The sequence below is a fragment of the Diplotaxodon limnothrissa genome, linkage group LG8 (assembly GCF_057381915.1).
Source record: "Diplotaxodon limnothrissa isolate DT_005_m linkage group LG8, D_limnothrissa_male_GT1.1, whole genome shotgun sequence".
NCBI lineage: Eukaryota > Metazoa > Chordata > Actinopteri > Cichliformes > Cichlidae > Diplotaxodon > Diplotaxodon limnothrissa.
This window is the reverse complement of record NC_140603.1, coordinates 24,097,311-24,120,703: the sequence shown is the minus strand read 5'-3', so window position 1 is coordinate 24,120,703 and position 23,393 is coordinate 24,097,311. Positions and strand designations below refer to the sequence as shown.

The window sequence follows — 23,393 nt, the reverse complement described above, 5'->3', positions numbered from 1 at the left end:
TGTAGACAGAGGAGCCTCAAGAGTGAACTCGCAATGAGACACTCGAGATCATACACAAAGTCCCAGCTACTGGGCGTCCCCGTGCTGGCCGTGTAAGTCCGTGACACACAGGCAAAGCACAGACAGGGAGCCAGCATCGCAGGCTGGGGGACACTCACTCGCTTGCTAAGGCATCAGACACAGCGAGGATCGACCGGCGGGCAAGCCGGCAAATGCGGCAACATGCCAGGAGAACACAGCCTGCAGTCGCAGCAGCCTATATGCCAGACAGAGACTGGCCAAGGAGGCTGGAGAACACACATTTGCTGGCTGACGTATCAGACATAGCGAGGCCCGACTATTGCTGCATTCGCTGGCTTACACGCCAGGGGAACACAGCAAGCAGCTGTAGTGCAGCCGCTGGAGAGGAGCTCCAAGCCAGGGACGCGACCCACAGGTCGCCCCAGGGCCAAGCGGCACAACACACTCGCTGGCTGACTTATCAGACACAGCGAGGCCTGGCTAACACGCAACGGGTGAACCGCCTGCAGGGAGCCAGGCGCTGTGGGCTGGAGAACACTCACTCGCTGAGCATCAGACACAGCGAGGTCCAGCTGGCGCGTAAACCGGCGAAGCGCGGGCAATACGCCAGGGGAACACAGCCTGCAGCAGCAGCAGTAGCAGCAGCAGCAGAGGCTGAAGCTGCAGTCAGAGCCGAGAAGCCGCCCCACTCGAGCAATGACAGGAGCCCTGCTGGCCGTGTGAACCGCGCACTGCGGGCAACACACTAGGCTGTAGAATGCCACTCGCCGCAGCGAGGTGCGACTGGCGTGGAAGCCGGCGAACGTGGGCAAACACCAGGGCAACACAGCCTACCAAGCCACTCGAGCACAGCAGCTGGCTATCGCTGTGACAGAAGCCCGCGATATGCGGATGATGCCCCAGAAGGGAAGGCGGAGCCACCACCTAGAGAAGTCAAGCCACAACAGAGACTTGCCTGGCACTAGGCAGTGACACAGTGCCAGGGAGAAAGAGCCTGTCGAAGCATCTCGGCCACTCAGTGGATTAGCCCAGGGAGGACGAGGCCCAGGGCCTGTCCCAGGAGTAGAGCAGCTGACCTGCACCAACCACGATAGGGGAGGTGCTGGTGGCTCAGGCCACTAAGGGCCCAAGTGAGGAGCAACCCAAGGTTCATCACCAGTGCATAGCAGCCACTCTGCAGAGTCTATAGACAGGGGGCCAGCAGAGGGGGCCTGATGAGACACTAACGGACAGACGGGAGGTGTCAACTCACTGAGCGGGCACCTGCTGGCCATGTGACCCACGATACAGGGGAAACCCACTAGATGGAGAGCCAGCGCTGCGTGCTGGAGAACACCCACTCAGTGACTGACATATCAGACACAGCAAGGTCCGACTGGCGTGTGAGTCGGCGAACCGTGGGCTATACGCCAGAGGAACACAGCCCGCAGCAGCAGTACAGCTGCAAGACGCAGGGCCAAGGCAGGGATGCAACCTGTAGGGTCCATTCAACCACGGAGCCGCCCAGCCGTCCACAGACGGGGGGGCTGGCAGTCCAGCCCGCTGATGGCTAAGCGGGGACTTAACCCAAAGGTCTGCCCCAGGGCTAAGCGGTCGCAAGCGCTGTCCGCAGACAGGGGAGCAGCAGGTGTGAACTTCGAAATGAGACACAGTGCGGCAGGCTGGAGAACACTCACTCGCCGGCTGAAAAATCAGACACAGCCAGGCACAGCCACACTGCTCGTGCCTACCGTAAAAAGGCAAAATGCCATTCACAGACATGTTTGGGACGGTGGGCTGCCATACTTCTTCTACCAAGCAAGGGGGCGGGGCCACACGCTAACCAGGAAGGTAGCCGGTGTCGTGCCAAACTAGATATCACCAACAGAATTTGTTTCCCCTGCGTCGGGAGCACACGCTGGACTGTCCAAATCACGGACAAACAGTATCCCACATTGTTGATTTTTAGTTTACAAACACTTCTTATAATGACTAACTACTCCTGACATTTTTGAGATGTTAGCTCTTTATACAACGAAGTTATAGTGGGATACAAATAATATCAGGCTGATCCTGACACAATTTGTTCCCCCTATGTAAATCACGGACAAACAGTATCCCACATTGCTGATTTTTAGTTCACAAACACTTTTTATTATGAAGCATTACTCCTGAAACTTTGGAGGATTTAGCTCTTTATATAGTAAAGTTACAGGAGAATAAAAATAGTTATCAGCCAAAATGTTAATGGTTTGTTAAAATAATCCCATCTGATACCCCGTGAGCAATAAATATATAATTTTCCGTTGTAACCCCCAAACTGAATGGTAATGTAATGATACTAATTTTTCACTTTTTCACAAAATGAATGGTCAAAATGAATGAAGCGTTGGCCGGCACTTAAGCCTGTTTTTTTTTTTCGAGGCGATATGCCAGGGAAGGGGGACCAACCAAGGGAAAGCAAGGGCTAGCTAGGGGGTACCAAGCTAAGGGATACCAGGGGAATAGCGGGGAACACCAGGGCACACAGGGGGAATCTACCAGGGGAGAGGCAGCGCCCACGGAGGATGCCGAAGCACGCTCCTGACGGACGCACATTCATACCCCACTCTCAAGGCTCTCTCTCTCACTCACTCTCTCTCTCTCTCACACACACACACACACACACACACACACTCTCTCTCTCACTTACACACACAAACACACACACACTGGTGTCACGTCCGCACAGCTGTTTTATACATAAGCTATGGGACGTAGCCGGGCGTGCTGGAGTGTCTTAAAGAAATATCCACACGCCACGACCAAGAGGGCTCCTACCCCGTACATATGGAATATGTAAAGGTGTGGAGAGATAGTCTCGATATGCTAGAGAACAAATGTTTAAATTAAGTCATTTTACAGTTGACACTGACAATTATCAGTTCAGTTTGATTGCAACACATCTGAAAAAAGCTGGATGGGGAAAAAACGGCTGAAAAAGTAAAATAACAAAAAAGAACTAGCTGGAGAAACATTTTGCAAACCATTAGGTTAATAGCAGGAAGCCAGTGAGCATGATTAGATGTAAAAAGACCGTCTGAGCAAAGCAGATTTTCTCAGAAGTAAAGCTGGGCAGAAAATCAATAATCTACGAAAAAACTGTATTTTAAATAGTAGAACAACTTCAGAATAATATTCCTCAATATAAAATTGTGAAGACTTTGAATGTCTCATCATCTACAGGACATAATATCATCAAAAGATTCTAAGAATCTTAAACCTCTGGGAATTTAAGACTTATCTATAGCAACACATTTGTAGCTAAAGAGTCCAGGTTCCAAAATGCCTGCCTGCAGTCCATCTGAAAACATTTTGTACATCTTCATATTGAATATACTTTATTAAATATACTTAATATATACTTATAATATATACTTAATATACTTAATATACTTAAGTTTAAATCCATCTGAGTTACTAAATACCAGATGTGTTATCTTTCTTTCTCTCTTTCTTTTTATTTTATATCTCTGATCTATTAATTACAAAAAAGTGGAATTTAATTTAGTAAACAAGATATATTTACTGGGAAATTATAGAGGAACCTGTTCTTGCACTGAAATGCAATCTATTACAAGTAAAGAAGCGTTACTGATTAAAATAAAATAAAATATAAAAATATATTTATACTCATAAAAAATAAAGTAAATTAAATGGTATAAATTGTCATCTCCATTTAATTAGAATAATCTGAGCTTACCCACAAGTAACAGCAGGAAGAAGAAACTTGCAATCATTGTAGCCTTGAGAGACCAGAGAGCTTTTTCACCCTCTCTGTGGTGTCTAGAGAGTTTTCTATTTTCCTCTATTGATGTCATAGCCCTGCCCAACAGAGGGTGGGGCAAATTGTATCTATCCTAACAGAGTGGTAACAAAAGCTTAAACACTAATTTGTTTAAGCTTTTGTTTTTAAAAAAAAGCCATGGAATTAATATTTTTCCTGCATTCAACCAAACTCTTAATATTCTATTTTCCAGCTCAAACTTTTACGTTCCTGTCATTAATCTGGTTGATTATTGTATTTTCTTTCTATTTTGAATAAAAGTTAACTTTTTTTTAAACAGTATCAATATTTAATCATTAAAAGTAATTGAATCAGACTGATTACATACCAATCTAAACAATAGAAGAGCTTTAACTCTGGCTTTTAATTAAAAACATTAATAGAAAACAATTGAAAATGTGCTGGTATTATGGATGATTATGAATTAAGAAAACAAAACATTTTTTCTAAATTTATTGTCTATTTCCTTCTGCATGTGTCTTTAAATAGATGTTTCTACAGATAAAATTTCACTAATGTTCATTGTACTGGTCTTGTTTGTGGAATTGGTGTGCTTTATAAGAATCTACAGATGATTTTAGAGCATTTTAGAGCATCCAGGTAATAAAGGCATGTGAATCCACAATTCATGTCCAGGTTGTGTAAATGTTGTAAAACTGTATCAGACTTGCAAACAACAGATCCTATGTCACCGGAATATACAAAACTGAATTATATCTAGACAGCCACACATTTCTTTATCATCTTTCAGATGTTCAGATATTTATCAATCAAAGCAGCAAAATATGAATGTGAGGAGAAGAAAACATATTTCAGTGCTCGATCAGGAGACGCAGTTCGGTCCCATTTGGCAAAAAGAGAAAGTTGATAACTGTGATCTTATTGTTGCTTTATCAGTAATCAGTGATCAGACACTGAAAATATTCAAGTTCATTACGTACTGCTGTTCCAATGTCAGCATTCATTTTTATCCATTAAGATATCAGTGCTTTAAAAAAAATCAAGCATGAAAATTGTGTTTTCCTTGCACTAGGAAAAAGCAAAACAAATACATTTATGTTAAAAGAAAGAATTATTATGTGACAGTGTAGTCTGACCCTAATAGGAACAGTACACATTCGTACATTCAGAGTTGTGAGTAGTGCAACCATGCTGAATGGATGTTAAGGTATGCAATTAGGTTTTGCATCTACAGTGAAGTAGGTAGAACACGGACAATGACATTTCCAGGAATACTTACAGTGTAAACAACTATAGACTGACTGAAGCCAAAATGGTTGACACTGTTATTAGTGACTGACATGTTAATGAGGAGATACTCTCACTATCATATTCCTACATGTAAACAGGAATGTAAAAATAACTGAGCAGATCAGGAAGGAATATATATATTTTGTGGTATATGGTTGTATGTGTTCTTGACACCTTGAACACTCATTGGTTTTATAAGCAAAAGAAACACACAAAATATTTGGCAAAGGAAATATCAATATGAAAACCATCAAAAAATCAATCAATGGTTTCATTTCAGTGATTACTTCTGCAATATAATGAGTGTGGTTCATAATAGGTGTCTTCTGACTGTCTTTGCTCCATTTCCATTTCTTCAGAAATCATATCACGCATGCTGTGTCGGAGATTAAATTCATGACATTAAAACAATGAAGCAATTTCCATGCTTTCATTTTTTTCTCATTAAAAACACTGGAACGCTGGTTGTCATCAGGGATCCAAATGACATAGTCACATGTATTTACACTGATTTGTGTTCATACAGTTATGTGTAGCCTATTTGCACAGTAAAGTGCTATGTATTGAGACATAATGAAAAAAAAGTCACCTGATAATTAAAAAAAAACCCACATGAGTGTGTGGTTGTTTTGCCCTTTCCTTTTTGTATTGCTCCACCCCTAGGTCACAAGACTCCTCCCAGTGGGTGTGTTTTAAGTTAAAAGTTAAAGCACTCTCACTAGGAGGGTGGACATTGGTAGGAGCTGATTATTGTCACTATTTCTGGACCACCATAAAACTGGAAGTTGAACCCTTACCCTGTCATCCTTGATTTTTATTCAGTGGGAAGACTGGAGAGCACTGCAGCGACAAATGGTAGGTGGTGTGTGTGTGTGTGTGTGTGTGTGTGTGTGAGAGAGAGAGAGAGAGAGAGAGAGATAGAGACCATGTGAGAGATATGTGGGTGTATAGATTTCTTTTACAGACAACACCACAGTTCTCCCTCTGGATACTTGTAATAAAGAAACCTCTTCCTCTTCCACCTCTATGTGATTTAAAGGATGCACTTGACTCAGCTGAAGTGCTTTGTAGGAGTAGGAGTGTAGGATGGATGTGGTTATACTATATCTGAGGATTACGGACTCAGTGGTGTTGCAGAGACTGTTCTTCATGAACTGAAGCATTACATAAGCCATGTGTGAGGTGTAAAATGCCCTTGTAGATGATAGTGACGCAGCTTCATATGATTGGAAAGTATTGGAGGGGAATGCATGATATTTAATCAGGTCATACTACAAATTGATGTCAGATTGGATATCTGTCCAGGGTATAGCCAGCCTCCAGCCCAATGCCCCCCAAGTGTCCCCACCCCCAGATTTAAACCTTAGCCAACTTTTAACAATTTAAATAGTTGCCTTGAAGTGGGGTTAGTTATAGACATCAAAAGTTTGGACTAGTCTGTAAATATGTTAATTTTATAGATGAAGCTAGCCACTTTAACATGACAGTCTCATCGGTAATTTTAAATTTGCTGGAAAGATGGGTTAGTTGTGCAAGAAACATACAGAGAAAGGAGAAGTTTATTTATTTATTTTTTACATTTTTAGAACCAGATAACAGGACTGATTATTTCATGCTAATACACAAAGTATCTAGGAAGCAAATAGATTTACAGGAAACATGAGCTACAATGCTTGATGTTGCCAGAAATAAGCAAGCGTGGCTATTGTAGCGCAGGAGGTAGAGCATCTACTAGTTGGAAGATTGGTGGTTCGATCCAGGGCTGCTCCATGCTAAATATCCTAACCCCAAGTTGCCTTCTCTTTTGCCTAAATAAGGCAAGTTGTATAAAGCACTTTGATTGCTCAGGTATAGTAGGAAAGTACTATTTATGATCCAGTCCATTTACCATATTTGACACAAGTCATAAAAGATCTACACTTCCAATACACTGTACTTTAAATATATTCATTAGTTAGAATTGGCAGAACATTAGCATTTTGTTTATTACTTGTCAAACATGTACATAGATCAGTAATTGGTGTCAAAATTAATGAAATGAAATATTCCATTATAGGCAGACATTGCTCAAGTTCCTGTCTGAACGAATACAAAGTTTAACTGAGCTTAAAGAAAATCTTTAAAAGAAGTGGAGAAGTTAATTCACCATTCCACTGCATACCAGACAACACAAACAACGTGTTAGACTGTCTTAACTTCACCCATTGTGTAAATATGTTATAAACCTTATTTAAAGGGAGCTAAAAAAAAAAAACAGACTTTAAAGGCAAGCCAGCAGGATTAAAGGTAAATAACACAACATTAATACCTAAGACAGAGATAGAGTAGATAATAAGATGGGAGGGAATACTAGAGAGGCTAGACTAAACTAAAGAAAAGAATCAAATATAAAGAACAACTCTAACACCAACCAAAAACAGAATACAAACTAAAAATAATGACTAAGAAGCTTAAGGACCTGATATTACATTGCAGCTAACATGCAGTATCTGCTAGCTGTTAGTTACATTACAGCTAACCACTGGATTTTCCCTTTTCAGTGCAACTAGTCAAATAACAAGGAGCCAAATACTGCTAGAGACAAAGACAGTCAAAGTGGACAGTATATCCTTGGTTTCTTGCAGCCTGAAACTGATCCCCTTAAACTGATTTTTAGGTTTAGTGTCCTTATTTTCCTCCAAGTTATCAATTCTGTCACTAGTTAGCTAAGATAAAGTAATGTAAGTGTATTTGCTGCAACCAACCAACCGACCGACCTGGTGACATAACATCCCGTACTGACAGAAGATGGTGCTAAACATCCTTTTAAAACTTTAAGCAGTTATTTCTTAAGTCCAGCTTCACAGACACTGTTACATCCCTTTCAGTTTTTGAGAGTAGGGCTCCATCCGTAAATATCCTCTTTAAACACTTCTGACTGGTTTTAAAGTAAATTACTGTGAACCATCATCAACCTGCACCTTAATAGAACGGGTTTTATTTGGACCAATGGGAAAGAACAGCAGGGGTGAACACATTAAAAATAAGTTCATGTTGATCTTAATCACTTCATTTTTTTTGTTTGCTTTTTACTTCAGCCCTAGTAGTTTTCACTGTTCCACAATGAAAACATAGTTCCCAAAAACACAGTGAGTGTTGTGATATAAAAAATTAAGAACATCTTATTGATTCTTTTAGCTATTCTAGTCCAGTAGCCAGACTTCACGTCTTTCCTTTTACTGCCAAGCAGATTCATTGTTTTCCCGTTCTCTTCCAGTTCATTTAAGACTTGTTTGAGATTAAGGGATGCCTCCATCAATTTGCTGCTGCTATCCTGTAAAAGTATAGATTTATTTTTTTAAGAAGGAAATGAACAAGCTTGCAAATTATATACAGAAATAAATTAAGTATTAATTTACACATAACCATATCTCTAAGGAAATATATAACTTTATTTGTGGGCAGCTACAGTTTAGATTGGATGGGTTGTTACCAACATCTGCGAAGAATTTCATATCAATAATACCTTTAAAAAAAGATTTACTTAGAAAATTGGTGATGTGTTTAATATTTTACCTGCAGTACATGTATGGTGAAATGACTGCTGGTACTTTTTAAAAACTGGTTTGTTGCCATTGTGACTGGAATAATAGTTTAACTGATATGCAAACACACATTTTAACTTTCATGCAACATGACAACTTTTTATATGGTTTTTTTTCTTCCTAAAAACGTGTTAATTCTCACCTCTTTGGTCACAGATTCTGTTTCATCAGGCGATGCATCATATACAGGTGCACAGTGACAACATTTCTTCATCCCTGGAATGACATATTAAACACAAAAAGCAACATAATTGAAACCATAACCAGAAATGTAAACTTGCATACATGATATCTTTTAGATCCAAAAGTAGAATAACTGTTATGATTAAGCTCACCTGTAAAAACAGCATTTTAAGTTTTAAGTGCTACTCACTTAGGCTTTGGTCACCATCTGTCTTGTTGTTTTGTGTAGCAGAGTCTTTATCAAGCAGATGCATCACTAAAATGCTTTCCAAGAGGCTGAGCAGCATCAGAGTAAAAACCCCAACGCAGTAGAGAGCTGAGGAGAGTAGGTTGTGTTAATGTGATTAACTAATGTCTTCCATCAAATAAACTCGTCTTCTTTACCTATAAGTGGAACCTTGTTTGAAGAGCTCGGCAGAATGTCATTGAGTATAAGCTGCATCACGGTGACAGCAAGCAGGACAGTCACCTTGAAACTGAGCTTCTCACCCCCACTATCTGAGATCAGGAAGGAGACCAAGTCCAGAATTAAGAAGAAGAGGATCGGCAGAATGAAATTGGCAATGTAGAGGACAGATCTCCTCTTCATGGTAATCTGTGAAATCATGTGTCAAGTGGTTAATCATCCTTCTACTTTGCATTAACTATTAAGGCAGGCACAAAAAGTAAATAAGGAAAAACAAGTGTGCACAGAGAAAAGATGCAAATGCAGAGAACGCTGAGTGAGAAAAATCACCTTCATGCTTATGACACTGACTTTTGTTCTGTCCTCATCACAACTTCAAATTACACTGAGAATGTTTCAGAAAGCCAGAGAAAGTATAGTATAGTATACATGGGTATAGCACCTTTATTTTGAAAATCACCAAATTCTCAATGCCCTATGACTGGCTTCCTGCCCTTCTTCAGCTTCCATAAAAAATAGACCGGATTGTAATTTAAGCCACATGAAGCGAGACTTGCTTAATGCGACACTGCTGAAATGCATTGCGGAGCATCTAGAGGAATTGCAAATATCTTGAATGGATGTAACCAACTCCTGCAGCCACGTTGGCACCAGAACACTTTATTTCCTTCTCTTACAGACTTTCCTTGGCTGCCAGCACCCATTTGGTGCCCCTTGGTATCTCTTGCCTATGCCCCAATGTGCCCCTCTGTAAATAAACCCAACTCTTAGTCTATTTCACCAGTAACCATGATAGAACAACCCGGCCAATCTCCAGGCCCAGCAGACTTGGAAACAGTCCATATACCCGTCATGGGGCCATGTTAGGTGAGTATGACCAAGTTCTCGGTGCTTTGGTCCAGCAACTAAAGCCAACTTCACAGCAGATTAGTCAAATGGATTGTACCCTGCAGGCCATTCACTCTAAGTTTACTCCCACTTTTTGTTACAATGCTCCTTGTTGGTTGAACTCCCTGCTTGAGCTTTACCAAATGATTTCCCATATGGTTGGTCTTCTTGTGGGACCAGTTGTTAGATTAGCCTTGGGCATATTTAACAACTAACCCAACATCTTGAGTTTATTTTGAAAGCTTAACCAGGCTAAACCAGGCTATCGCCCAAAAGCGATCATCTGTCAAAACGTGATTGCCTGTATTTAATGACTTGTTGGCCTATAATATGTGAAACAAATATCAAATGTATCTCTGATGAATTATATTGATTCTTGAGCTACAAACAACATTCCTGTACTAATGTTTTGGCAGACAATCACGTTTTGGCACAATACCTTGTTTGATCACATCCTCTGTGAGGATGAGATTATTTGCCAGCTGTTTGCTCTCCATCTGGGAGAGGTTCAATAACATTAAAATATTTTTGGATTAAAAAAAATCTTATAATAATCATTTTATTTGATACTGATCTAGTTGGTTTTGTAGAATTGCTGCAGTATACTATTAGAACGCAATGACTTTTCTGACAATATACTTCTTCCCATAATCATTAAAGTAATAATCAGCAATAAATAAACATTTGGTACATTCAGTATCCAGTGCCATTTTTTTTATCAACAGGGCAAAAATTACTTTGTTGGAGCTTAAGAACGCGGCAACCGAAGTAGGTGTCAGTAATCATAAATGTGGTGAAGAAACCTAGGAATTGAAAGCTGCCGGGGGGAAAAAGCTACACAATGGATTACCTTTGTTTTCATGACAAATGAATTAAACTAGAAATATGGTTTGGCTTGATGCTGTGTGGCTAAAGTGGATAAATGTTTTCAAAATACTTACAGTGTAAACAAGCATAGATTGAAATGAGTCCAAATCACTGGTTTGGTTGTTGACTGTAATGTTGAGGAACTCCCATTCATCCTGTGTTTCTATCAAGTCTTTGGACCACCTTGTTATCACTTTATCATTTTCCAGTGTTTTCAAATTTATTTCTCGAGCTGAAGTGGGAAAATGCAGTAATCACATCAGTAAGGAAGAAAAATATGCCGTGGTATCTGATGATGTCTATACCTGAGACCAAGAAAAACAAAATCTGTTATGAACTCACGAGTATGTGTCATTGACTTGAAGGAGAGGTTGCAGCTCTGAATGTCAAAGGGGAATTTGTACACATTCATCTTACAGGTGCTTACTACCACATGATCATTCCTAAATGAGACGTTGCCATTTGAATAAATCGTCAGAAAAGGGTTTGTAGTAGCCCTATCCTTCTCTGTCCTGAATGAAAATGAAAAACAAATTTTACACGAGGTATAGTGCAATTCCATAGCATCTATCATAGACCATGAGAAATGAAATTAAAGCAAAAGCAAGCAGCACATTTTATAAATAAATTTTTTTTCTAACAGTCTCCCCCCTCTTTTTTAACACAAAGTGTAGGCACAGTTTTCATATTTTTTCCATGAAATAACAATGTTACAGCATCACCATAACTGTTGGTGGGTCTGTGAATGTGAATACATTCCGACCAAGTGACCGAGTCCTTTTTTATTCGCGGGGCGATCGTGGCTCAAGAGTTGGGAGTTCGCCTTGTAATCGGAAGGTTGCCGGTTCGAGCCCCGGCTCGGACAGTCTCGGTCACTGTATCCTTGGGCAAGACACTTCACCTACCAGGCCAGAAGGGCCGGTGGCGCGATATGGCAGCCTCGCCTCTGTCAGTCCGCCCTAGGGCAGCCTACAGTTGTAGCATGTAGGCCTCCACCAGTGTGTGTGAATGGGTAGATGACTGGCTGTGTAAAGCGCCTTGGGGTCCCTAGGGGGGACTAGTAAAAGCGCTATACAAATACAGGCCATTTACCACTTCTCTTTAATAGTTGTTCTTGTGTTTCTTGTTTTTGTTTATCTATTGTGGACTACTGCCCCCCTAGGTGGAGCTCAGAATTTTATAGACAATTGTGTTGATAAACTCATTAGGAAGGCCAGCTCTGTTCTGGGATGCACCCTGGACTCAGTGCAGGTGGTGGGAAACAGAAGGACTCTGGCCAAAATAACATCTCTGATGGATAGAGTCTCCCACCCCATGCATGTAAATGTTGCTGAACTGCAGAGCTCCTTCAGTGACAGACTGCTGCATCCTAGATGCATGAAGGAGCGTTTCCGCAGGTCCTTCCTCCGTGCAGCTGTCAGACTGTACAATCAAAACTGCTCCCAACAAACACAGATGTTTACATCAGTGCTTCTCCTGTTATAACTGCACATTACTTTTTCTCAGCCTATATATACACTAACTTATTGTAAGTTACATGTCTACTTTTTAATGCACAGGTACAATACACAATCTGCACTTTTCTAATTATTCTAAATATTCGTAACTATTTAAACATCTTTCACTATCCTGCTCTGTTTGCACACTATCTGTACGCTAATTTTAACAACTGTACTGTACTCTGCTCTGCTCTGGTAACTATTGTCCATGATGTAAATATGTAAAAATTGCGTTTTCTGTCCTATGTCCTGTTCTTTTTGTATATGTGTGTTTTGTTTTTTTTTGCTGCTGATACAACCAAATTTCCCCTTGTAGGACAATTAAAGGATTATTTTTATTCTGTTCTCCTATTCTACATCTAAGAGTGTATGGATAGAATATAAATATTAAGCATATTAATATTAAACTTACATTTCTTCGATAATTAAATCTGGCATCCATAACAGTTCAGTAGGAATTGTTATGGATTCAAGTCCACAGAATTCCTTTGGGTTCCAAGAAATGTGCTCATTTTTCCATCTCTACACAAGGTTTTGTAAAAGAGAAGGGAGGGATGGAAGCAAGAAAAACAGATGAAATCCATATTTCAACAATAGCTTGAAATTGTGTATTTCTAATGAAAAACTTACCAAAAATACCCAAATATAAGAAATGAAGAGCTGTTCGGTTTCTTTCTGTGTGCAAAGAAATCAAGGGTGACGCTAGATTAGACTAGGTGCCTGAGTATTCCATATGTGGTCACAGAAATGGTGAAGAGGTCCCAAAAACAGACCCAAATAATTTTTATTCCAGATGGAAATAACAATTCTTTATTTATAGTGGATCTTATATCTTGCCAGCGATGCAATTAGCAAACTGTAGCTAACAAAAGTGCTGTAAAACTAGGGATGAGTACCAGTATCGGTTCTGACATAAACAGTAGTAACCAGACCGAAAAGCAGCGCACATTTTGGTGCTTTATTTCGGTCCTTTTTTTCCTGAGATGTCATGCACTTTGGATTCTAGCCAATCATTTTACCTTTGCAAGGATAGTAGGCGGGCCCAGGTGCGTACGTTCTTTTAGAGCAGAGCTACAGATTAAAAATGCCCAAGGCGAAGCGGTCAAAAGTCTGGCTGTACTTCACAGCAAAATATGCAAACTCAGCAGCCTGCAACAAGTGCTTTAAGGTGATACTGTGATACTGTGCAAAGGAGGTAACACCTCGAATCTGACGACGAACGACGAGCACATATACTGCGGGTGTGGTGCCTGTTATCGGACCCGGAGTTATCAACATCCCCCAAGAACCCGAAGAGGAGACTCCTGGCCCGTAGCCCTGCCAGTGTAGCAGAAATGATGACGGATGATGATGGCAGCAGTAGCTGTTCTTCTTTGGGGGAGTAGCTTAATGTTGTTCGTGTGTAATTTACATTGAGTAGGCTAACCACGTTATTAAATTAATGCATGTAAGGTGAACTAGCAAACACCGTCATAGTTACATGTGGCTGTCTTGTTGTTTTAATGGCAGATACTCCCTTCACCCTGACCAAAAAGGCTAAAATGACCAAAGAAAAAGTGGAAAACGACTAAACATGAGAGGTTTTTGGACAAAGTTTGTGTTTTTTCCATTGTTTAAGCACTGCTTCCAGCCAAGAGTGATACCATATATGCCCTATAGCTGCAGAAAAGGCTAACATTGTTATCTTTTTAGTCGGCCTCATCACTGATGGGGACGACAAGGAGTACAGAGGACTGACTCAAGACTTTGTGGACTGGTGCCAGCTGAACTACCTCCAGATCAACGCCAGTAAAACCAAGGAGCTGGTGGTAGACTTCCGCAGGCACAAGCATTCTCCACTGCAACCACTGAACATCCAGGGTATGGACATTGAGGCTGTGGACAGCTACAGGTACCTTGGTGTTCATCTGAACAATAGACTGGACTGGACTCATAACTCAGACGCCCTCTACAGAAAAGGGCAGAGCAGGTTGTACCTGCTGCGGAGACTCAGGTCGTTTGGGGTGGAGGGCCCACTCCTGAAGACCTTCTATGACTCTGTGGTGGCTTCTGCTATCTTTTATGGTGTGGTCTGCTGGGGCGGCAGCATCTCTGCTGGGGACAGGAAGAGACTGAACAGGGTGATCCGAAGGGCCAGCTCTGTTCTAGGATGCCCTCTGGACCCAGTGGAGGTGGTGAGTGACAGGAGAATGGCGGCTAAGCTGTCATCCCTGTTGGACAACGTCTCCCACCCCATGCAGCAGACTGTGACAGCACTGAGCAGCTCCTTCAGTGGGAGACTGCGGCACCCACGGTGTGGGACGGAGAGATTTCGCAGGTCTTTCCTCCCCACTGCTGTCAGACTCCACAACAAAGACTTTAACTGAACAAACACACACATCCACACATGTGCAATAACACTAAGTGCAATAATCTTTTCTGGCATCGTTGTATTTTTACTCAGTTGTATATAGCATTCGTATTCTATTTTTATCTTATTGTATATTTTTATTCTATTTTATTCTACTGTATATAGTATTTTATTTTATTTTATTCTATTCTGTACAGCTGTGTACTGTATTTATTCTTATTGTATTCTAATTTTTGCCTCATAACTTTTGCACTATCCACTTCCTGCTGTGACAAAACAAATTTCCCACGTGTGGGACTAATAAAGGTTATCTTATCTTATCTTATCTTTTTACACAAAACAGCTAAATATGAGAGGTTTTTGGACAAAGTTTGTGTTCTCCATTCTTTAAGCACCGGTTCGAGCACCGTTTAAGCACCGGCAACATACTGGTTTGGCACTGGTATCGGATAAAACCTAAACGATACCCATCCTTATGTAAAACACAATACCTTTCCTTGTATAAAATACAAATTCAAAATTTGTAGGGCTCTAAAAACATAGCAATGTATATCTCTCATCATTAAACTTCAGAGTGCAAGCAGATGACCAAAACCTGAAGACAACCCACAACAGTATTAACTAATAATAATAACTATAAGTATAGAGCATTAATAATAGCAAATAACTAGAGTAAAGAATTAATGTTTGGCAGAAGGGAATGATGCTTCATGAGCAAAAATAGAAACTACTTACCATATCTAGGATCCCAAAAACTTTCATTAGATGTGATATCTCTGTAACAGTATTGTAGTTTTTCACAGGCCTTGTCAGAGTGTAGTTATCATTGCCTTTGTTCAAGTTTAGAAACTTTACAACATCGTTATAACCACAGTTTCCATTATTGTTCTCTTCTTTTTCTGAAACAGCATCAAGACACTCTGATGATGATATCCATACAATTTAAGTAAAATTAAAATTAAAATGTATTTATAAAGCACATGTAAAAACAACAACAATGTCGATCAAAGTGCTTCACAAATTAAGAGCAAGAACCAACAGTGAGACAACAGCAACACAAGACAAACATAGAAGCCTGCCAAATGATAATCAACTAACTTGAGTCAAGGCCAAAGTAAATAGATGAGTCTTTAAGCAAGATTTAAAAGACTGAATAGTATCAGAAGTACGAATGGCAACAGGGAGATTATTCCATAGTCTAGGTGTAGCGATAGCAAAGGCACGATCGCCTCTGGCTTTCAGGCTAGACCTGGGTTTCATTGAGAGCATCTGATTAGAGGATCTTAGTGCTTTTTTGGGTTACACAAATGGAGAAGTCCTGTTAAATAGCTAGGTGCCATACAGTTTAAAATTTTATAAGTGAGTAAAAGAATTTTAAAATCAATACGAAATTTCACAGGAAGCCAGTGTAAGCTAGTTAAAACTGGAGTAATATGATCATTCATTCTGGCACCTGGTTGTTCATATCCTCTATGTAACCCAACTGTATATACATAACACTGTTTATTACATATTGCTTTTTAAAACTGGCTTCTATATTCTTACATTTCATATATTTTTTCTCTGTTAATACTGTCCATATGTATGTAGTGCTGCAGACCCCCCGAGCATGTTTGCACTGAGAAGGAGATGCTCTGTCTTTCATTGTACAAGTGTATAGTGACAATAAAGGCATTCAATCTATTCTAATTGCAAACAGTTAAGAAAATAGTGTGGGAGACCAAAATAAAATAAAGGGAGGTACAGTAGTCTAGTCTCGAAGTAATGAATGCATGAATCAGCTTCTCAAGGTCCTTAGGGGGGAAGAAATAGCTTGGCTTTAGTAAGATAAGATAAGATAACCTTTATTAGTCCCACACGTGGGAAATTTGTTTTGTCACAGCAGGAAGTGGACAGTGCAAAAGTTATGAGGCAAAAATTAGAATACAATAAGAATAAATACAGTACACAACTGTACAGAATAGAATAAAATAAAATACTATATACAGTAGAATAAAATAAAATAAATATACAATAAGATAAAAATAGAATACAAATACAAATACTATATACAACTGAGTAAAAATACAACGATGACAGAAAGGATTATTGCAAGGATTAGTAATCAACTTAATCATTACCACTCTGCATATTACCCTTCATTGTTGATAGTCATGTACAACAAAATATGGAAAATTATAAATAGAGTTTATTTTCACAAAATTTAAGTGAATCTTTGACTGAATCTGAAGTTTATTTTCAGATAGTCTGCTTAATGAATCAAAAATAAATTGGCAGAGAAAGCAAATTATTGCACATGTATTTAAAAATAGACCTGTACCTCTGTTAAAGGTCCTGTTGGATATCTGCTGATCAACATCTTGTGGCAATAAACCAGAGGCATTTCCACCTGGAATAAATAAATAGATACTGTTGCATATGATGAGTGTAAATAACAACTGTATGTATGTAGAATCCCATGAAAAAGTCTTTATTTCCCATCTTATTTCTTAGTTTTTTGCATATTTGTCACACTTACTTGTTTCTGATCAGTAACCTGAATAAATAAGAAATGCATCAAGGGGAAAAAAGGTTCTCTGAACAAACCTGGTCCTATTCCAACAATATCTTACAAACAGTGAAACATGGTGGTGGTAGTGTGACAGTCTGGGGCTGCTTTGCTGCTTTATTTGTCATCATCAATAGAACCATAAATTCTCTTTTCTACCCAAAATGAGAATTTCTAGCCACCAGACTTGGACTGTGAAGTATTTGATCCAACTTCTCTGAATGGCTCAAAGAATAAAATGAAGACTTGGAGTTGCATACTGCAAATCCAGACTTAAATCAGACCCCAGTGTGGTTGAATTAAAACAACTCAGCAAAGAAGAGTGAACCCAAATTCCCCCACAGTGATTGCTTGACGCTTGATTGCAATTCTTGCTGCTGAGGGTGGGACAAAGGTAGGTTGTCCATAACTTACACCCCCCCCCCCCCCCCCCCCCCTCCTGAAATCATCATTTAAAAACTGCATTTTGTAGTTACTCTGGTTATTGTTGTGTAATGTTAATGTTGTATTTGCTTGATGATCTGAAATATATGTGTGTGACAAACAGGTTTCTCATATACATGTATTGTCTTCATGACATATATACTGTTTCTTACTATAGAAAGTACTAAATTAACAATATAAACAATAAATATAATCTAATAATATAATCTAAATAGTCAAAAGAAGTAATGAATACATTTGTAAAACAGAAAAGCTAACTGGCTAGATAATTAATTTAAAATGCATATATTTATAATTCCTGACAACTTCTGAAGTGCTCTTTCTGTACCTGTAGTAATGGTGTCATTGGGCATCTGTTGATCATCGTGTAGCTCTACAGTGAAAGCATTTCCACCTGGCAGAAAAGAGTACAAGAACATGTCAGTTTCTTCCCCTTTATTAATGAAATCTGGATGTTTCGTTAAATAGTGATTAAAAACATACACTTCTACTGCATTAAATGTTGTAACATTTGTAATTTTAGAGTTTATAAAATATATAACTTATAGGATGAGGTAAAAAAAAGAAAGTAAACCCTACTCATGGAATATTTCACTTCATCCCATTTCTTAATTCATTATACACAGTGCTACTTCTTGTAGCGAAATCACATGATATAATATTACACAAATAAAGCACAAGATGATGCCAGGCCCTCCATAACATTATATATATATTTCTATACAATTCTAGATGCCCCCACTTACCAAACTCATACTTCTAATAGGGTTTACTATTGTGTTACTGGTGATGAATTTATACCTTGAATTCATTCAAATGTACGCAATTTTTAACTGACCTTTGCCAGTGCTAAAGGCAGTGGAAATATTGGCTGCAATATACAATATACCCCATGAATTCTCTTAACTCCAGCCAGACCTGGCTGTTGAACAGGCCAAGGAAGATATAGCTTTACACAGTTATTCTTTTTGGACCTTTATAGTTTGTATTTCACTTAATGATTCATTTAATTTCCATTTGCGTTATACAGGGTGGGCCATTTATATGGATACTATGGATATACTATGGATACACCATAGTAAAATGGGAATGGTTGGTGATATTAAAGTCCTGTTTGTGGCACATTAGTATATGTGAGGGGGCAAACTCCTCAAGATGGGTGGTGACCATAGTTGCCATTTAGAAGTTTTCAATAGGAAGAGGGCCATGTGACACATCAAACTTATTGGTAATGTCACAAGAAAAACAATGGTGTGCTTGGTTTCAACATAAGTTTATTCTTTCAGGTTTTATGTGCGTTTGAGAGGCAGCTGAATGAAAAGGCAACCTTGATTTAATGGTGATACTCTCCAATGAAGGCTTATATTCTTGTTGCAGTGTTGTCCTGAATGATGTTGTCATTTAGACAAAAGCTCTAAATCAGTGCTGGTATACGGGGAGAAAAAGACAAAGCTGGAGACAAAGAAATTGTAGAGTTTTAAGGTGGTTGTGTAGTTATATGTAGTAACCTATTATGTTATAAACTGGTTGGGTATAACTAGCAAAAGACTTAATCCTGATATAAATGGTGGTTAAGTCATATCTTAAAATTGCTTATAATAGTACTGATCGCATCTTGTAGAGATATACTTTGACAGCTGATTCCACTTTTGGTCTGTACAGCTAAATTGTTGAACAAAAAGCACATTTAGAGGGAACAGAGTTAACTTCAGCCTGTCAGTTCGGTGAACCACTTGTGCACCTCAATTAAACAACCCCTCCTCCACACCGTCCATTTTAAAGTGATCGACAAACCCCAGCATTACAGTGACAAAGACAGATTAACAAAGACAAAACAAAGACTTTTCACACTTTCTTCCGTGAATGTCTGCCCTGCTTTAATTGTCTCCATGTCTGCTTTGTTCCCAAGTGTACACTATCTCTTGTTTTAAACAGCATGGTTAAGATAAGCTTTATTTAGTCTTGGTTGTTTACATCCTTTTGAAAAATGTTCATAATTATTTGTCCCCGGTGTCTTACATGGAGTTCTATTTCCTCCCCTGCCATTGTCTGTTGATTTCAGCTGTGTATTGTTTACCCCCTGCTCACTTACTGATTACTCTGTGTGTAATCAGTAAGCATCTAGTAAGTCCCTATGTGTTTCCATGCCATTATTCTGTGCTTTTTCTTGTTACTTTCTTGTCACGTTTGAATTTTTAATCAAATATCTTGCTTTTTGTTTTGTCTTCCTCCCATAAATGCATTTTGTTTTTATTAATGTGTTTAAAAGCCCTGATCCATTAATATTCTTTTTTTAAAATCTGGTTTTAGTAGGAGCCGGAAAAATGTGTAATTTATCAAAAGGATATTTCTGTTCTTTGGTGGTAAATGGCTGGTTTCAGAGGAAAACAGACTTCATACTGAACTACATACTTACTACTTACTTTTATGAAGTTAAAATAAAGTGTTGATTACTTACATTTTAAAAGCACCATAAGTCAGCTCTATGAAGCTAGATGGAATTATCAGCTTACCTGTGAAGAAGATCAGAAAGAAGAAACCTGCTATCATCATGGCTTTCAGAGATTAATGAGCATCCTCGTCCTCTGGTTTCTCGAGATGCTTGCTGTTCTATCACTGTTGTTTTTTACATTTGCCCTGCCCTAAAAGAGGGCAGGGCAAATGTAAAAAACAACAGTAATTGTCCTCTATTGATCCCAACAAAACAGCCTTTTCAGTGCATTTGATCCATTAACTGAACTTGATGACAGCAACTCAAATGCTGAGACAGGGCCATGTTTACCACTGTATAGTGTCCCCACTTAAAGGTCCATCAATCTAAGAACTGAAAATTCCAGTTATTGGACTTTTGGGAGCAGAATGTTGTCCCATTTTTGTCTGACATAGTATAAGATTCTATCTTCTTAACACTCTTGACTCTTTCAAGGCCTTTTCTTTGCATGATGCACAAAATGTTTTGACTTGGTGAAAGGTCTGGACTGCGGGCAGGACTGTCCAATGGATATTTTATTTATATAGTGCATTTCATATATTATACTTATAAAGTGACTTCAGTACTGGGGTAGCATAGTGAAAGTTCAATGGATGTAAAAGAATTCTAGCTGCTGGATTCTGCAATACCTTGACTCTTCTATTAAGAGGCCATGCTATTGTAATAGATAAAGCATGTTGTTTACTAGAGGCGGGCAGATCAATTAAAATATTGATAGTATCGTAACTAACATTGGTATTTGTATTGAACACACACACACACACACACACACACACACACACACACACACACATATATAGCCTGCTGAATTGTGCAAAATAGCTTTTTTTATGAAAAAAAATTGCTCAAACATCAGTTATGAAAAATGTCTAAATCTTTTTGTGTTGACTGTGAGGTGTATTGCATTTAAACAGCATAAGTTGTGCTTTAGAGACAGGTACATTTACATTTCAGGTCTCCAAAAATTCCAGTTTCAAAATGCATGAAAACCTGAAAGGTACCCTGCATAAACTGCCTTCATAAGTTAAAAGCATAAGTATCAGTTTTGGTATCTGGTGCTAAATTATTACCAAGATCTGCAGTATTGCACATCACTGTTGTTTACTATTGTCTCTGTAAAATAGCAAGGTATTTCTCCCAAAAAGATATCTGGATGTAACCAATGTGTTCTTGGGTTGTGTCTGACGGTGAAAGATAAAAATAAAGACCTCCAAGTCAATAACTTGCCCGTTCCAGCTCCTCTCCCGCAGGGTAATTGTAATTGTAGAAAAGGGCTCGTATTTATTTTTACATTAAACATAAAGTACAAACTTACATGAAACATATTTGACACAAGATGAAAAAACACCAACACAAAATTTGACATACCTGATAAAGAAAGGTAAAAAGAAAGACCTCCAAGTAAATAACTTGCCTGCTCCTAGAACCAAATATAAACAGTTGAGATAAGTTAGCTCACCCCACTACAACTTCCAAGCTAACTTAACCCCTAAATAAACAAGATTTGACAGCAAGTAAGATCTGTATTAAAGCGAGCCAAAGTGATTTATATAGTTTTCAGCACTGAGAGGTCTGTGCTATGCAGCAGGATTTCATGTTAAACAGGTAACTTTCAACATCACAAAGATGGGGTACTGGGGTAGATCATCATACTTATTTATGCTGCAGACGTAATGTTCCATATTAGAGATCAACAATTATTAAATCACTGCCTACTGTTTGAATTGGAATAAAATACAAATGGTAGGCAGAGAGCATAGGCCTGTGGACCGAGTCAAACAAGTCTCATTCATTAACATAGGCACAGCTGTAAGAACCAAACTGGCCATTGTACATAGATCATGTTTCTGTTGATGACTTTTCTATGAAAACTAATTTGTTTGTAAGAACAATAGTGAATGAAGCCCAGTGGTGTCTGGAAATGTTTCTCTGCCAATGTCTTAATACCCAGTTAACCATACCTATTTTAATGTAGTGGACTTTTGATAGGTACCATCATAAAATATGCGTAGATTATATATTCAAAGTCTTAACAGTTTTACATTGCAGATCATTATTCTGTTCCACAATTTATAGACACCGCTCTTGCTGATTGAATCTCTGCTCAACCTGTTACTGGCCTTTTGCCAGTAAACCTAACAATTTGCAAAGTTTTTCTCCTGCTGTTTCTTTGTACCATTACACTGTATAACTACCAACTTTTTGTGCAATAATTTCTGCCATCATTTTCAAAATGGCCTAATAGTTTTCTTTTCTTTTCTTAAAATCGTACAGTTTCTCAGTTTAAACACATGATATTATCTATCTTTAGTTGTGAAAAACATTAGTTGGATTTATGAGATAATTCCAAATTTGGATTCTATTAACATTTTACACAACGTCTCAACACTTTTGGAACTGGTTGTAAAAAGTGTCCATTTCGATGGTCCTGAGCCACATATAGAATTTCAAAATCTATTCAGCCACAGATTTCAGGATGTGGGTAAAAGCTTTCATACGGTCACAATAGCAACGTGAAAGAACAGGGAAGTGGGAGAGACCACAGTTAAGTGCTCCATCAGAAGAGGCAGCTGGGTCATGTTTAAGAAAGGCAAGACAGCTATGTTTTTTCCCCCTCCTCAAGCAGAACATCTTTCATGGCAATTTCCAAGTTCCCTTCATGCTGCCATTTACTTTCACCACGATAAATGCATCCACTTTAGTCAATTACTGACATTATTGGCTCTACTTAGGTTACTGGGCAAATATCTTAACCCTCTCAGGCTCAAATTAAACTTTGTGTTGCTAATGCACAACCAAGTCCTGCAGTGGTACTTCTGAGTAAAAAAAAAACCTCATAAAATATGTATGTGGGGTAATCCGGTTGTTCGTTTATAACTGTTGCAAATCGGCAACGCCTGCCTTGAGAGGGTTAAAAGGACATTAAAATAATACTTTTCCATTAGGCATCAGCATATAATGTTGGTTTATTAATAGCAAAACATGTCTTATAGAGGGAAGGATACAACAACAGTTGAATCAATTGCAATATGATATGAGATGGTATTTGCATGCCC

At 38.9% G+C, this 23,393-nt stretch overlaps 1 protein-coding gene across 1 annotated transcript; it reads right to left on the bottom strand.

Annotated features, from left to right (window-relative positions):
• Window positions 1-8,156: 8,156 nt before the first annotated feature.
• LOC146626968 (5-hydroxytryptamine receptor 3A-like) lies at window positions 8,157-20,399 on the bottom strand. The gene is made up of 10 exons (XM_085361544.1): window positions 20,349-20,399; window positions 15,586-15,739; window positions 13,135-13,175; window positions 12,917-13,026; window positions 11,348-11,517; window positions 11,080-11,237; window positions 9,229-9,439; window positions 9,035-9,160; window positions 8,804-8,877; window positions 8,157-8,390 (listed from the first exon to the last, which is right to left on the bottom strand). The coding sequence occupies exons 1-10, from the start codon at window positions 20,397-20,399 to the stop codon at window positions 8,157-8,159; spliced, it is 1,329 nt and encodes a 442-aa protein (XP_085217670.1).
• Window positions 20,400-23,393: the final 2,994 nt, after the last annotated feature.

Excerpts from the sequence above, each read along its gene's own strand:
- LOC146626968 (XM_085361544.1), bottom strand. The coding sequence starts at position 20,399 with ATGATGATAGCAGGTTTCTTCTTTCTGATCTTCTTCACAGGTAAGCTG. Across the intron at positions 13,027-13,134 it reads CTTATATTTGGGTATTTTTG|AGATGGAAAAATGAGCACAT; the intron begins GTAAGTTTTTCA and ends AACCTTGTGTAG. Across the intron at positions 11,238-11,347 it reads CAAGTCAATGACACATACTC|CTCGAGAAATAAATTTGAAA; the intron begins GTGAGTTCATAA and ends TTCCCACTTCAG.